This window comes from Nicotiana tomentosiformis, chromosome 1 (genome assembly GCF_000390325.3).
Source record: "Nicotiana tomentosiformis chromosome 1, ASM39032v3, whole genome shotgun sequence".
NCBI classification, from domain to species: domain Eukaryota; kingdom Viridiplantae; phylum Streptophyta; class Magnoliopsida; order Solanales; family Solanaceae; genus Nicotiana; species Nicotiana tomentosiformis.
Genome location: NC_090812.1, coordinates 33,935,696 through 33,950,181, shown reverse-complemented (window position 1 = coordinate 33,950,181; position 14,486 = coordinate 33,935,696). Strand labels below are relative to the sequence as shown.

General features: G+C 36.2%; 1 protein-coding gene across 1 annotated transcript; it reads left to right on the top strand.

The window, feature by feature from the left end:
- The first annotated feature begins 6,371 nt into the window (after nucleotides 1-6,371).
- LOC104116527 (serine--tRNA ligase) lies at nucleotides 6,372-14,022 on the top strand. Its single transcript, XM_009627403.4, has 9 exons — nucleotides 6,372-6,676; nucleotides 7,396-7,466; nucleotides 9,309-9,470; nucleotides 9,551-9,656; nucleotides 10,588-10,781; nucleotides 11,303-11,406; nucleotides 11,542-11,725; nucleotides 13,102-13,281; nucleotides 13,501-14,022. The coding sequence occupies exons 1-9, from the start codon at nucleotides 6,544-6,546 to the stop codon at nucleotides 13,708-13,710; spliced, it is 1,344 nt and encodes a 447-aa protein (XP_009625698.1). The 5' UTR covers nucleotides 6,372-6,543; the 3' UTR covers nucleotides 13,711-14,022.
- Nucleotides 14,023-14,486: the final 464 nt, after the last annotated feature.

The window sequence follows — 14,486 nt, the reverse complement described above, 5'->3', positions numbered from 1 at the left end:
CTAATGCTTGCATTACTAACCCATGCATTACTAATAGTCTAATACACCTTATTCCGCACTATTCTTATACACCCTACCAAACGACCCCTAAGGTGTAAAATGTCAACTTAGAATTGGTTCCGCAGGGTTCAGTTGTATTTGTTGCTTCTTTAAGTGAAAGATAATAAGGTTTGAATCTTTTGAGGGGTAAGTCAAGGTGTGAACATCTTTTCCCTAGCCCTTTATTCAGTTATTGGATTTTGCTGAAAGTCAAAAATTTCGTTTCATTATTGGTGCTAAATGTTTTATATTCTTGCAAAAAATTTCATCAGCCATGTTTGTTTCAATTTTATTGTTTAAGAATGTCTTTCCTCTCTCACACAAAAGCTCATAAATGAAAAAATCTGAAAACTTCTCTTTATACTATCTTTTCCAAACAACTTATTCAGAAAATTCGTTTTAAAGAGAACAAAAGAGTTCGGGCCACGAGTGCCAATTTTTCTAAGTTTCGGTCTTAATTGACATTAATATTTTACACTTTCTTAAATAATTGTAACTAGATAAATAAAAAATTGTATTGTTATAAAATAAAAACTGTAAAGTAAAGACAAATATAGAGAGAAACTGATATATTATTCAAACTTCAAACTTATGTACATAATGAACTGAAAACTCCTCTATTTATAGAAGAAATGTAGCGGCTGCGAGGCTTTTCACGAAGCAGCTACAAGGCTTTTCTTTAACTGCTTGTAAGCTGTCTGCATGAGTTGCTTGCAACTTGCCTGTTTAATAAGAAGCTGCTGCAAATCATTTCATTGAGCTGCTTGCAACCTGCCTGCATCAGCTGCTTGTAGATAAACTTCAACAGAGTACTAAATGGATAATCTTCTTCAGGAAGATTATCTATAGCGGAGTAATAAATGAACATCCACAATATAATTATTTTCATAACACTCCCCCTTGGATGTTCATTGAAAGGTATTGTGCCTCATTAAAACCTTACTAGGAAAAACCCAGTGGGAAAAATCCTAGTGAAGGAAAAAGAGTATACATATTTAGTAATACACATTTCTAGTTGCCTCATTAAAAACTTATAAGGAAAATCATGTGGAAAAAAACCTTAGTAAGGAAAAAAAGAGTACATCGCGTATTTTACTCTCCCTGATGAAAACCTTGTTTCAAATATTTGAGTCTCCGCATTCCAATCTTATATACCATCTTCTCAAAAGTTGAAGTTGGCAAAGATTTAGTGAATAAATCTGCCGGATTGTCACTTGAACGGATTTGCTGCACATCATGTGTGTAGAATAATTTTGGTGAAATGTGTTTCGTTCTATCTCCTTTATTAAATTCTCCCTTCGATTGGGCTATGCATGCAGCATTGTCTTCGTATAAAATTGTGAATCTTTTATCACACTCCAAACCACATTTTTCTTGAATAAAATGAATCACTGATATCAACCATACGCATTCCCTACTTGCTTCATAAATAGCTATTATCTCAGCATGATTTGAAGAAGTAGCAACAATTGACTGCTTTGTGGAGCGCCATGATATGACAGTACCTCCACATATAAACACGTACCAGATTTGAGATCGAGCTTTATGGGGATCAGATAAATAACATGCATCTGCATAACCAACAAGATCTTCACTACCTTTGTTAGCATAAAACAAACCCATATCAAGAGTTCCCTTTAAATATCGCAAAATATGCTTAATCCCATTCCAATGTCTCCAAGTAGGAGAAGAGCTATATCTTGCTAGTAAATTAACAGAAAATGTTATGTCAGGCCTTGTAGCATTAGCAAGATATATAAGTGCACCAATTGCACTGAGATAGGGTGTTTCAGGACCAAGGAGTTCCTCATCCTCTTCTGGAGGTCGGGACGGGTCCTTATTCACTTCAAGTGATCGAACAACCATTGGTGTACTCAATGAGTGCGCTTTGTTCATGTAAAAGCATTTTAAGACCCTTTATGTATAGGCAGATTGATGCATAAAGATCTCGTTTGCTAAATGTTCAATTTGCAATCCAAGACAAAGTTTTGTTTTTCCAAGATGTTTCATCTCAAATTCTTTCTTAAGATATTCAATTGCCTTTTGGAGCTCTTCTGGAGTTCCAACAAGATTTATATCATCAACATAAACAGCAAGTATAACAAATTCTTATGTCATTTTCTTTATAAAAATACATGAACAAATAATATCATTTATGTAACCCTCTTTCAGTAAATATTCACTAAGGCGATTATACCACATGCACCCAGATTGCTTTAAACCGTACAAAGATCTTTGTAATCTGATTGAATACATTTCCCGATATTTTGAATATGCTTCAGGCATTTTAAATCCTTCAGGTATTTTTATGTAAATCTCATTATCAAGTGACCCATATAGATAAGCTGTAACCACATTCATCATATGTATTTCAAGTCTTTCACGTAAGGCTAAACTGATGAGATATCGAAATGTTATGGCATCCATAACTGGTGAATATGTTTCTTCATAATCGACTCGAGGTCGTTGTGAGAATTCTTGTGCGACAAGGCGAGCCTTGTATCTTTCAACTTCATTTTGGTCATTCCTTTTTCGCACAAAAACCCATTTATGACCAACTGGTTTTACACCAGCAGGTGTTTGAACTACTGGTCCAAAGACCTCTCTTTTAGCAAGTGCGTTCAATTCTGATTGAATTGCCCCTTGCCATTTTGGCCAATCATATCTTTGTTGACATTCTTCGACAGATCGGGGTTCAAAATCCTCACTATCTTGCATAATGTTAAGTGCAACATTATATGCAAAAATATTATCCACCACTATTTCAGATCGATTTAAATTATTCCCATCACCAATAAAACTTATTAAAAGTTCCTTACTCACTTGAGTCTCGGGTTCATTAATTTCTTCAGGAATCTCAGAACTAATAAGATCTTGGGTCTCTTCAGGAGATCCCTTCATAATATCATTTTGATCATTTGTCGATTTTCTTTTTCTAGGATTTCGATCCTTAGAACCCAAAGGCCTACCACGCTTCAGGCGTGCTTTAGGTTCACTAGTTCTTATGCTAGTAGATGGTCCTGCTGGGACATCAATTCGTATAGGCACATTATCTGTAGGGATATGTAACTTAGTTATCCTTTTCAAATCAGTAAATGTGTCTGGCATTTGATTTGCTATATTTTGTAAATGGATGATCTTCTGGACCTCCTGGTTACATATAGGGGTACGTGGATCAAAATAAGATAATGATGAAACTTTCCACACAATTTCTCTTTTGATTTCCTTTTTCTCTCCCCCTAATTGTGGGAAATTTATTTCATCAAATCGACAATATGCAAATCGAGCAGTAAATAAATCTCCCGTAAATGGTTCAAGATAGCGAATAATAGAGGGTGATTCAAACCCAATATATATTCCTAACCTTCTTTGGGGGCCCATCTTACTGCGCTGTGGTAGTGTTACTGGCACATATACAGCACATTCAAAAATTCGTAGATGGGCAATATTTCGTTCATGACCAAAAACTAATTGTGACGGAGAATATTTATTATAATGTGTTGGTCTGAGACGGATAAGTGACGATGTGTACAAGATAGCATGGCCCCAAACAGTAGTGGATAATTTTATTTTCATAAGTAGTGGTCTTGCTATTAATTGTAGTCGTTTAATAAATGACTTTGCAAGGCCATTTTGAGTATGAACATAAGCTACATGATGTTCAACTTTTATTCCAACTGATAGACAGTAATTATCAAAAGTTTGAGATAAGAATTCTCCAGCATTATCAAGGCGAATAGCCTTTATAGGATAATCTGGGAATTGTGCCCTTAATCGAATTATTTGGGCTAATAACTTTGCAAACGCCTAGTTGCGAGATGATAGTAGGCAAACATGAGACCATCTTGAAGATGCATCTATTAGGACCATAAAATATCTAAACAGCCCATTTGGTGGGTGAATAGGTCCACATATATCCCCATGTATACGTTCTAAAAAGGTAGGGGACTCAATGCCAACCTTCATTGGTGACGGTCTAGTGATCATTTTGCCTTGATAACAAGCATCACAAGATAATTCATCATTTGTAAGAATCTTCAGGTTCTTTAATGGATGCCCACTCGAATTTTTAGTAATTCGTCTCATCATTATTGATCCAGGATGGATGGCCCAAACGGCCATGCCAAAGCACAAAAATATTTGAATCAGTAAACTTCTGGTTTATGATAGAGTGTGCTTCAACTGTACTAATCTTTAAATAGTATAAGCCAGAAGATAAAGTTGGTAACTTTTCTACAATGCATTTCTGGCCAGAAATATTCTTTGTAATACAAAGATATTCCACGTTCATTTCATCTATTGTCTCAACATGATACCCATTTCGGCGGATATCTATAGAACTCAACAAGTTTCTTCAGGACTTGGAGGAGAATAATGCATTGTCTATAATAAGTTTTGTTCCCTTAGACAGAAATACAATAGCTCTTCCGGAGCCTTCAATCAAACTTATATTACCAGAAATTGCAGAAACATTTGCTTTTTCCTTATGCAAATAAGAAAAGTATTTTTGATCTTTGAATATGGCATGAGTTGTTCCACTATCAATTACACAAATATCTTCATGATTGGTCTTTGATCCAAATATAATTTGAGGATTATCCATATTCTTCAAAATGACATAAACAAAATAAATATAATAGTAAACATTATTATCAAAGCATAACTTTTATTTATGTACAATAATTACATAACCATACTATCTACTACAAATAACAAAAATTAAAATATTTATATTTTTACAGATTCACTACCGATTACATGACTTGTTTCTCCTTCTGGGAGTACAAAATAATGAGCTACATCCAAATGCATGAAGTCTAAATTATCTTCAGAAATAAAATTTGCTTTAGCATTTTCCTCTGTCTTCTTCAGGGAGGCTTGATACAGCTCAACCAGGTACTTTGGCGTACGACATGTATGTGACCAGTGCCCTTTTCCTCCATATCTATAGCATGCATTTTCTGGCTTTGCTTCTTGCACCGCTTCATGCTTTTGTTCCTTCCTTTTCCACTGCTGGTGGTGAGGAGGGTTCTTTGGTGCATTGTTATTACTACGATTAGAGTTTCCTCCCCGACCACGGCCATGACCACGACTGGGGCCACGTCCTCTTCTACGCTTAGCTTGGTGGAAGTTCGTCTCATTCACTTTAGGGAATGGACAAGAACCAGTAGGTCGGCTTTCATAATTTTTCATTAATAGCCCATTATGTTGCTCGGCTACAAGAAGATGTGAGATAAGTTCAGAATACTTTTTAAATCCCATCTCTCGATATTGCTGATGCAGGAGCATATTCGAGGCATAAAAAATAGTGAAAGTTTTCTCCAACATATCATGATGAGTAATATTATCACCACATAGTTTCAATTGGGAAATAATTCTGAACATATCATTATTATACTCACTGATAGATTTAAAATCTTGTAGCCTTAGATGAGTCCAATCATAACGTGCCTGTGGAAGAACGACCATCTTTAGGTGGTCATATCTATCTTTCAAATTATTCCACAGTATGACTGAATCTTTAACAGTAAGATATTCCATTTTCAGACCCTCATCAAGGTGATGACGTATGAATATCATTGCTTTGGCACGGTCTTGGTTTGATGCCTAATTTTTATCTTTGATGGTGTCTGCCAGACCCATCGCATCAAGATGAATTTCGGCATCAAGCATCCAAGACATGTAGCTTTTACCCGATATATCCAGGGCTACAAACTCAAGTTTAGAAAGATTTGACATTATTTAGAAAAAGAAAGTTCGTACCTCTGATACTTTCAAAGTATTTTCTCGAGATGGCAGAGTCTCGTGCTGATAACGTGTTATAAAATAAAAACTGTAAAGTAAAGACAAGTATAGAGAGAAAATGATATATTATTCAAACTTCAAATTTATGTACATAATGAACTGAAAACTCCTCTATTTATAGAAGAAAGGAAGCAGCTGCGAGGCTTTTCACGAAGCAGCTGCAAGGCTTTTCTTTAGCTGCTTGTAAGTTGTCTGCATGAGTTGCTTGCAACCTGCCTGTTTAATAAGAAGCTGCTACAAATCATTTCATTGAGCTGCTTGCAACCTGCTTGCATCAGCTGCTTGTAGATAAACTTCGATAAAGTACTAAATGGATAATCTTCTTCAGGAAAATTATCTATAGCGGAGTAATAAATGAACATCCACAATATAATTATTTTCAAAACATGTATAAGTTACAACCTATTAACACTAAAAATTTAAGAAATATATACGAAAAATTTATGATAAAAGTAAAAGTTATTTGATTGTTAAAATCATAATCTACTACTACTATAAAAACAGCATTAGGACTAGGCTAAACCCCTGCGGTCCTAACCCTCAACTTTTTAAACTTTTATCTCATTGTGGGATTTTGTCCCCTGCTACGCCGTCAGCTCCCCAAGTATCAGCTTAGCTTTTACCCTTCACACTCTCATCGCCAAATTCTCCATTTCTCCTTTTGATTTGGTGTTTGTTTCAACAGCAGGGAAGAAGAAGATGTTGGACATAAATCTGTTCAGAGAAGACAAGGGACACAATCCCGAGATCATTCGTGAATCTCAACGTCGTCGTTTTGCCGACGTCGGTCTCGTCGATCAGGTCATTCAACTCGACAAAGAATGGCGTCAACGTAATCCCTCTCTCCCTCTCTCTTTTTCACTTTGCACTTCGCGATCCAGAAATTTTTCCCTGTAATTTTTTTGTGTGTCATTCTGCTTCTTCGTTTTTCAATTTGTAGGACAATGTTTTCTAGTCTTTGGTTGGCGAGAGAAAAGTATTACCCGGAGAAAGTATAGTATTAAAGATTAACAGAAATATTAACAAATCGGATAGAGTTCTGATGAAATTTTTGAGTATTGAAGATTGATAATAATGTCCAAGTGTTGGTTGGAGGAAATTCAAAGGCAAGGTAGTTGCAAAGAAAATAAATACCTTCGTACCAAACACATAATAACCATTTAGTTTTTTCCCTCGAAGTTGTTTGGTGCTTGGTTTGTTTAATTTGGAGGAGAACCCCTTTTTTAACCTCAATTTTGTGGTCGATAGTGCTTCATATATCCTGTAAGTAAATTTATGCTTTGTTTGTGTAGTTTGGAGTAAATCCCTTTTCTTAATCTCAATTTGATATCGATTCTGCTTCGGCTCTGCCCAGTGTTAAGTTTTGTGCCAATGAAGTTAGTTTTATTGTCATATCATTTAGTTTTGAAGTAATATTGCATTTTTTTCTTACTGACACCAAGTGCTGCAAGGACTTGCAAAATATTTTTGTACTTGCTACTCAGATTTAACCGGATAGAGGGATACCCAGTTTACATGCATGATTTTGATGAAGATTTGTGTATTTTTCAGGCCAATTTGAGCTTGATAACTTGAGGAAAGATTTCAACAAGATCAACAAAGAAGTTGCCAGGCTCAAGATTGTGAGTGTTCTATTCAGTTGTTGAATCCAATTGTCCTATCCGTCTGCCATATGTTCTTTTCATATCTTTTAGTGTCTTGTAATAAGAACTTCTAGCACACCTACTGACCTGACTTATGTCTGCTATGCGTCATGATGATTATAATTTGTTATATCATGTATGTTGGACCTACTTGAAAGGAGAACCTAAGAAAATGATCAACTGCAAGTGTAAGTGTGCTTGTTACTGTACATAGACAAATGGTAAGTCTCAAAGATATAGAAGATTAGATGGTACAATAATCTGTATTATTTACGTCTTGTTAATGTTTATGAGTCACTAATGACTGTAAATTCCTGTCCTAATGTTAGGCTTGGTCCTTTTCTAACTAAGAAGTGTGTTACTGTCTGGAAAAAAAGCCAATATTATCTTAACCTTCTTTTTTATATGAAAAGAATTATGGAGGATAAAACTTAATTTCCATGCTCAAAAAGAAAGAGATTTAACTTAGATTCCGTAGTCAAAAGCAGATGTGTTAGACAAGCTTTAGCTTCTTGGTAAGGCTGCAATATGTATTATATATAGGGCTCATTGTATCTTTGTTAAAAAATAGATTTTTCTCCCGTGCATTCTCACATGGTATCAGAGCTTTACTGAGAAAATTATCGTTGTGCGTCATTCCAGTGACATCCGAGAAGAAAGATCTCGTCGCCGTGCAATTTTCCGGCAACTTCGTCTTGTTCAATGTGCATATACCAGTACCACCATTAAATCCGAAACCGTTGTGCGATCAAACCCTAGAAATCCCAGTCCCATCGGAACAGAAAAGTCAGTCACCGTGCGTCTTTCCGGTTGACGACTCAAGATTGATTTGTGTTGTCTCCTCATCGGTAAGTGTTGTGCGAAAACCAACACTACCATCTTGTTCGGAAAAGTCAGGCAACAAAACCCCAGTCAATCGCTTCGACAGAAAGTCCCTCATGCGCCTCTACGCGCCACCAGAACTAGGGTTCCAGCGAGCGTGTCTGACATACGCGTGGAGCACTTTCCAGCCAGAATTTTCCCAAAAAAAATTTAGGACAGTTGTTTTGTGGAGTGATAGTCCACCAGTACAATTCCCGATTCCGAGATTTTTGGAATTTTCCGGATTCAATGCTAGAATTCATAGATGGTCTAGGCACCGTGTGAAGGAATCTCTACCTTTTTGTATACTTTTGTACTTATCAGTACCTCCTGGTACTGATTTTGTTAATAAAATTTATCTTACCTTTCAAAAAAAGTCTACCTTCTTTAGAGCAATAAACCATCCCTCCTTTGGGGGGGGGGGGGGGATGGACTTTAAGAGATGATACATACAGTGATGATTCATGATGTTATGGCAATTTTTATGCTGGCTATCAACCTACCACAGTTCTCCTCATTTAATAGGACTTACGGCTCTGGGCGAAACCTAAAGAGGTGAATAGAGCTGAATTGGTTTGAATAGAGCTAATGGGCTTAAAGGATTCATATAGCTGTCCTGACTAGTTTGGGATTTAGGGTAGTAGTTCTGTTTGTGCATATGGTGCAATTAGGGCTTTATGTTTCGTGATGAAAATTTATTTGGGAGGAAATTCTTCTGTTATTCTTGAATATAGTTTGATATAATGAATGTTCCCAAAAAGGGTTATAGAATTTATTATCACCCTATCAAATGATTATGCACCAACTTTTTTGGTTCTTGATTCTTGAGCAATTAAAATTTCTATCTCTTGGATTGGCAACTGATTTTGTTTGCTTTTTGTTTATTGCCAAGCATGCGTGTTTTTCTCAAGTTTAATGCTGAAGTTGAAAGTGAATCATGTTTTTTCCCCTTTTGTAAAGTCTGGTGAGGATGCAAGTCACAAGATTAAGGACACTGAAGAGAACAAGCAACTAACTGCAAAGAAAGAGGCAGAAGTGCAGGAGGCTCGAGCCGCTTTATATTCAAAGCTGGAAATCATTGGAAACCTTGTGCACGATTCAGTGCCAGTTAGTAATGATGAGGTATGTAAAGTGTGCTGCCTTTTTAGTGACATAGGTTAGCTTAAAATGAAACTTCTCCTTTAACCAAAGATTATTTGTAGGCAAATAATGCTATAGTTCGATCTTGGGGAGAGAAGCGGACTGAGAAGGGTCTTAAAAATCATGTTGATCTCGTTGAGCTTCTTGGAATTGCAGACATAAAAAAGGGTAAGTGCTATATTGAGCTTACAAAACTAGGCCTCTTACTTTTCTTAAGTGCGCTATCTTTCTGCATGTTATATTAAATGACTAGGAAACTTTCCTGGACTCTAGGTAGTAATTGGTAATTCCCTCGCTAGCCAATCCAGATTATACACTCAATAGCTAACACATACTAGGAGTTATCCTAATGCTGTGGAGAATAGTCTTAATACTGAAAAGCTAATTGCTTTATGTTGTGTTTTTTATATAATGCACTACTGAAGTTACTATCGTTAAGATAGTTCTGAAAGAGGAAACCAGGTATTTTGAGAAGTAAAAGTGGTGGATATTAAGGATTTTTTACGGTGAATTTCTTACTAGTTAGTACTAGCTATGGCTACATGTCCACATTCCTATTTTTAAATCACAATGCTTTTTCTCTTTAATTTCTCTAGAATTTCTGTTTCCATTTTCTGAAAATCCCCCTTGCCAATGCAAGCCTGGAATAAATAAATTAATATTGAATCTTGCGTCTAAGAATACATTACCAAGGCAAATTTGTAGTTATCAGAAAAAACAGGACGTCTTGCGTTAAGAACACTGTTACAGAGTTTTTCATGTATTAAATAAACCATAACAAAAGACTCTTTGGTTGTCTGCTTATTAAAATCTTGATGCTGACTGCTGAGCTGCTCCTCCCTCTCTCTATCTCTCTCAGTCTCGCTTTTCTATTTTGCCTTTCCCCATTCTACGTTTTCATTTTCATGGTCTTATTTTGTCATATTTTGTGTCTGCGAATTGTTTTTCCATCCCTTATTTTTATCTGTTAACCCACTATATTCAGGTTAAATTGTTCCTTTTACCCTTTTCCTTTCTGAAAATTTTGTAGTTCGTTTTGTATTCTTTTGTCAGTTGTATATGAGTTGCTAGTTAATGCAAGGATATCTGAAATATATAGGTGCAAATGTTGCTGGAGGAAGAGGTTACTATTTGAAAGGGGATGGTGTACTTCTTAATCAAGCTTTAATTAATTTTGCTCTTAATTTCCTAAGGAAGAGGGGATATAATCCATTGCAGACACCGTTCTTCATGAGGAAAGAAATCATGGCAAAGTGTGCTCAGTTAGCTCAGTTTGATGAAGAACTTTACAAGGTAATCTCTCGTATGTTTTGGTACATGGAGCTGAATGGATTTAATAGACACTGATAGTGCAGTTTGTTCCATGGATTAGCTGCTGTAACTGCAGCAGAAGGCCTTTGATAACAATGTTGGTTTATTTGGCAGGACCGTTGTGTCAGAGGGAAATTGCTCCAGTTTACTATTTCATTAGTGACAGTAACTCTTCATTTTTTAGTAGGTTAAAGATATTTCATTAAATAGACAAGAGAGTCCCAAAAATATGTACATCAGAATAGAACTTCCTCATCCCGGATGCAAGAAATGAAAAGATTCTCCTACAAAGGATGTTCAATATATGTTATATACCTCGAAAACCTAAGTTTTCGACGAAGGACCACCCTTAGGACAATGTGGCTTCGCCCCTGCCCGGATTATTGGAAAAAACATTAGCACTACATTCGTGCTGTTTTTCTTACAAGATAACAGTTGTTTCATGCTTTCTGATTTGAAATTGATGGTGGCAAGACATACCTCACTTATCTTTTGTTTGATAGGTCACTGGTGAGGGAGATGACAAATATCTGATTGCCACTGCTGAACAACCTCTATGTGCTTATCATTTGGATGACTGGATTCATCCTTCACAGCTTCCGTTAAGGTGTTGTAACACAATTTGGCACCACAGTGTCCTCTATTCCCTCAGTTTCAGTGATGATAGAAGTTTTCTCTTTACGGAGAAAAAGAAGAAATTCTAGTTGGCCTTTTATGGACTAACATCTATGCCTTTCACCAGGTATGCTGGATACTCGTCATGCTTCCGCAAAGAAGCTGGTTCACATGGACGAGATACTCTGGGAATTTTCAGAGTACATCAATTTGAGAAAGTGGAACAGTTTTGTTTGACCAGTCCAAATAGCAATGACTCCTGGGACATGCATGAGGAAATGATTAAAAACTCGGAGGAATTCTTTCAACTGGTAGGTTTGATTTTCTCTTCCATTTTCTGAGATATTGCCTTCTGCTAGCAGTATCTTTGAAGCTGCTTAAGCAATGTTGATAGGCATGTGATTATTTACCTGTTACTCAGTTGCTGTAACAATAGACCTTCTATATGAGTGCTACCCCTCTTCAGACTAATGAACGCCAATTAGAGTATAGCAGCTACTCTTTGGAATCAGATGTCACTTTGAGTTTGTGCGTGTGTGAACACAGATGCAAACCACTCGCATTATCACATTTAGCCCATTAAGAGTTTTCTTAAAATAATCTTATCTAGTCCAACATCCTGATATACTCCCTCTGTTTCAATTTATGTGAACCTATTTCCTTTTTAGTCCGTGCCAAAAAGAATGACCTCTTTCCTTATTTGGAAACAATTTACCTTTATGCAATGGTTTATAGCCACACAAAATATATGTGCTTCATTCTACACCACAAGTTTAAAAGTCTTCTCGCTTTTCTTAAATTTCGTGCCCAATGGGTTCACATAAATTGAAATGGAGGGAGTATTTGTTAATTGTTTAATGAAATATTATTCATTCTACGCCACAAGTTTAAAAGTCTTCTCGCTTTTCTTAAATTCTGTGCCCAGTCAAATGGGTTCACATAAATTGAAATGGAGGGAGTATTTGTTAATTGTTTAATGAAATATTATTCTTCATTTAGCTACTTTAACATTGAAGTTGTTTTTATAAGCGACTCTTTCTATCAATCTTCAATGTGATTAAAAATATAATAGTAATGAATAAATGAGTCGCTAATTGATCCAGCAACACTAGAATGAAATTCTTTTGGAGTTTCTGATTCCTAGAGTCCCATCATCTGTTGTGCTGGATAGTTTTTCTAATCTGGACCTACGTGCACACAACTTGACTAATTAACCAGAACTTTGTCCACCAAGGTTTAGGTAGATGATAAGAATTCACCTTTTGGTCGCCTTTACTCGGATTTGTTCCTAAGGATGCTATTCCAACTCTTTGATCCCTAGACCACCTGCTTAGGGCCTGTTGGGCTGTAGATTATTAATGGATTAGCGACTTCTCATCTCGTGGTTTAGACCACTCACATTTAAGTCATTTTCTGGCGACTTCACTATCAAATAAGTTATGCAAAAAAAGCTATGAGAGAATTATTGAAGTTGCTTAACCAACAGACCACATCAACAGCTCCCCATATAGGGAATTTGAACTTCTGCAGCTCAGGAATGCATTCTGGTACTGCATCTTTTAATTACTAGATTATACTTGGGATTTACTATTATTTGGTCATATTATTAATCATTAGACTGATTTCAATCTTGGCTTGACATACCCTGGATGCAAGGAAATCTAAGCATAGCTCTTTCTCTTCACAGCTAAAGATTCCTTACCAAATTGTATCTATTGTTTCTGGCGCACTGAATGATGCAGCAGCAAAGAAGTATGATCTAGAAGGTTGGTATCCTGCATCTTCGACTTACAGAGAGCTTGTGTCCTGCTCAAACTGCACAGACTATCAGTCGAGGAAATTGGAAATTCGGTTTGGACAGAAGAAGGTATTGTGATCTGCCCCTTCATTCAAATTTATGGCTGCAAAAGAAGATATCTCTATTGAAATACTAAGCCAATAATTGTGGATTACGTGCCATACACTGGTATTCGCTCAGAGTGTTAATGAATAGTGCAATTCAACTTCAGTGTCCAATGTTTTTGTTTTAAATATTTTACTTACACACAAATCTCAACTACTATTCTGACATAATTGTTTCCTTTAGGGTAATGAGCAAGCAAAACAGTACGTGCATTTGTTGAACTCCACTCTTACAGCGACAGAGAGGACTATCTGTTGTATACTTGAGAACTACCAGAGGGAAGACGGAGTTGAGATTCCTGAAGTTCTACGTCCATACATGGATGGGGTGACATTCATGCCTTTCCAGACCCCTCCAGCAAAAGAAGCTAAAGGAAAGAAGTCAAAAGCATGATTGTTCTAAGAAACTTAAATATCCATTGTGAAAGAGCTGAAGCATGTATTCTCTTGAACTTGGACCCTCCTTTTAAGGAGCCCGAAGAGGAATAAGGGAAGAAGGCAACGGCAACTAATTTTGAATTTTGAAGTGTAACAAACAAATTAGAAAACAGCTTATTAAGTGGGATCATTGACATAGAAAGGCAGATTGCTATATTTCCCACTTGATTTCATTATTGGTTTAAGTTAATAGATTGCTTTTGGACACTCCTATTGCTGTACTGCTAGATGTTACTTGCATGATTATTCGCACTTCTTTGAACCTTTATTTTGTTTGTGATCCTTGCTGTAGATGCAATTGTCAGTAATTGATTTTCTGAACCCAAGGATTTAAAGTATTGGAGTGGTTGGTACTTGGTAGTATTAGAAATCTCATGACTATTTTACCCATTATGGTGCCCCATAGTGTGTGCCTGTCCATTTTCTCTCAATTGTATCATAGGATTGTGGCTTATTCGTCGAAAATGGTTTTAACTGGTCAAACAACTTATTTTTGTAACTTGTTAAAGCAAATGCATATGTTCACATATTAGAAACTTTATTCACTCATCAGCTAAATTAGTACCGAATTCACCTTTGTTTATTTGATCAGAAATTCTAACGACAGTCTGCTAATTGTTGCACTTGTGGTAGTTTTACATTGCCTTCTTGGACATTGGAGTGAATTTTTCCTTCTTAAGCAATAGCTTTTTTAGGATACAACGAGATATTTTTTCCAGAATATTATAGATG

What these genes read in the sequence shown, in the direction of transcription:
- LOC104116527 (XM_009627403.4), top strand. Translation starts at nt 6,544, where the DNA reads ATGTTGGACATAAATCTGTTCAGAGAAGACAAGGGACACAATCCCGAG. An exon ending in TGCCAGTTAGTAATGATGAG is followed by an intron (nt 9,471 to 9,550) that starts GTATGTAAAGTG and finishes GATTATTTGTAG; the next exon opens with GCAAATAATGCTATAGTTCG. An exon ending in TTCGGTTTGGACAGAAGAAG is followed by an intron (nt 13,282 to 13,500) that starts GTATTGTGATCT and finishes TGTTTCCTTTAG; the next exon opens with GGTAATGAGCAAGCAAAACA.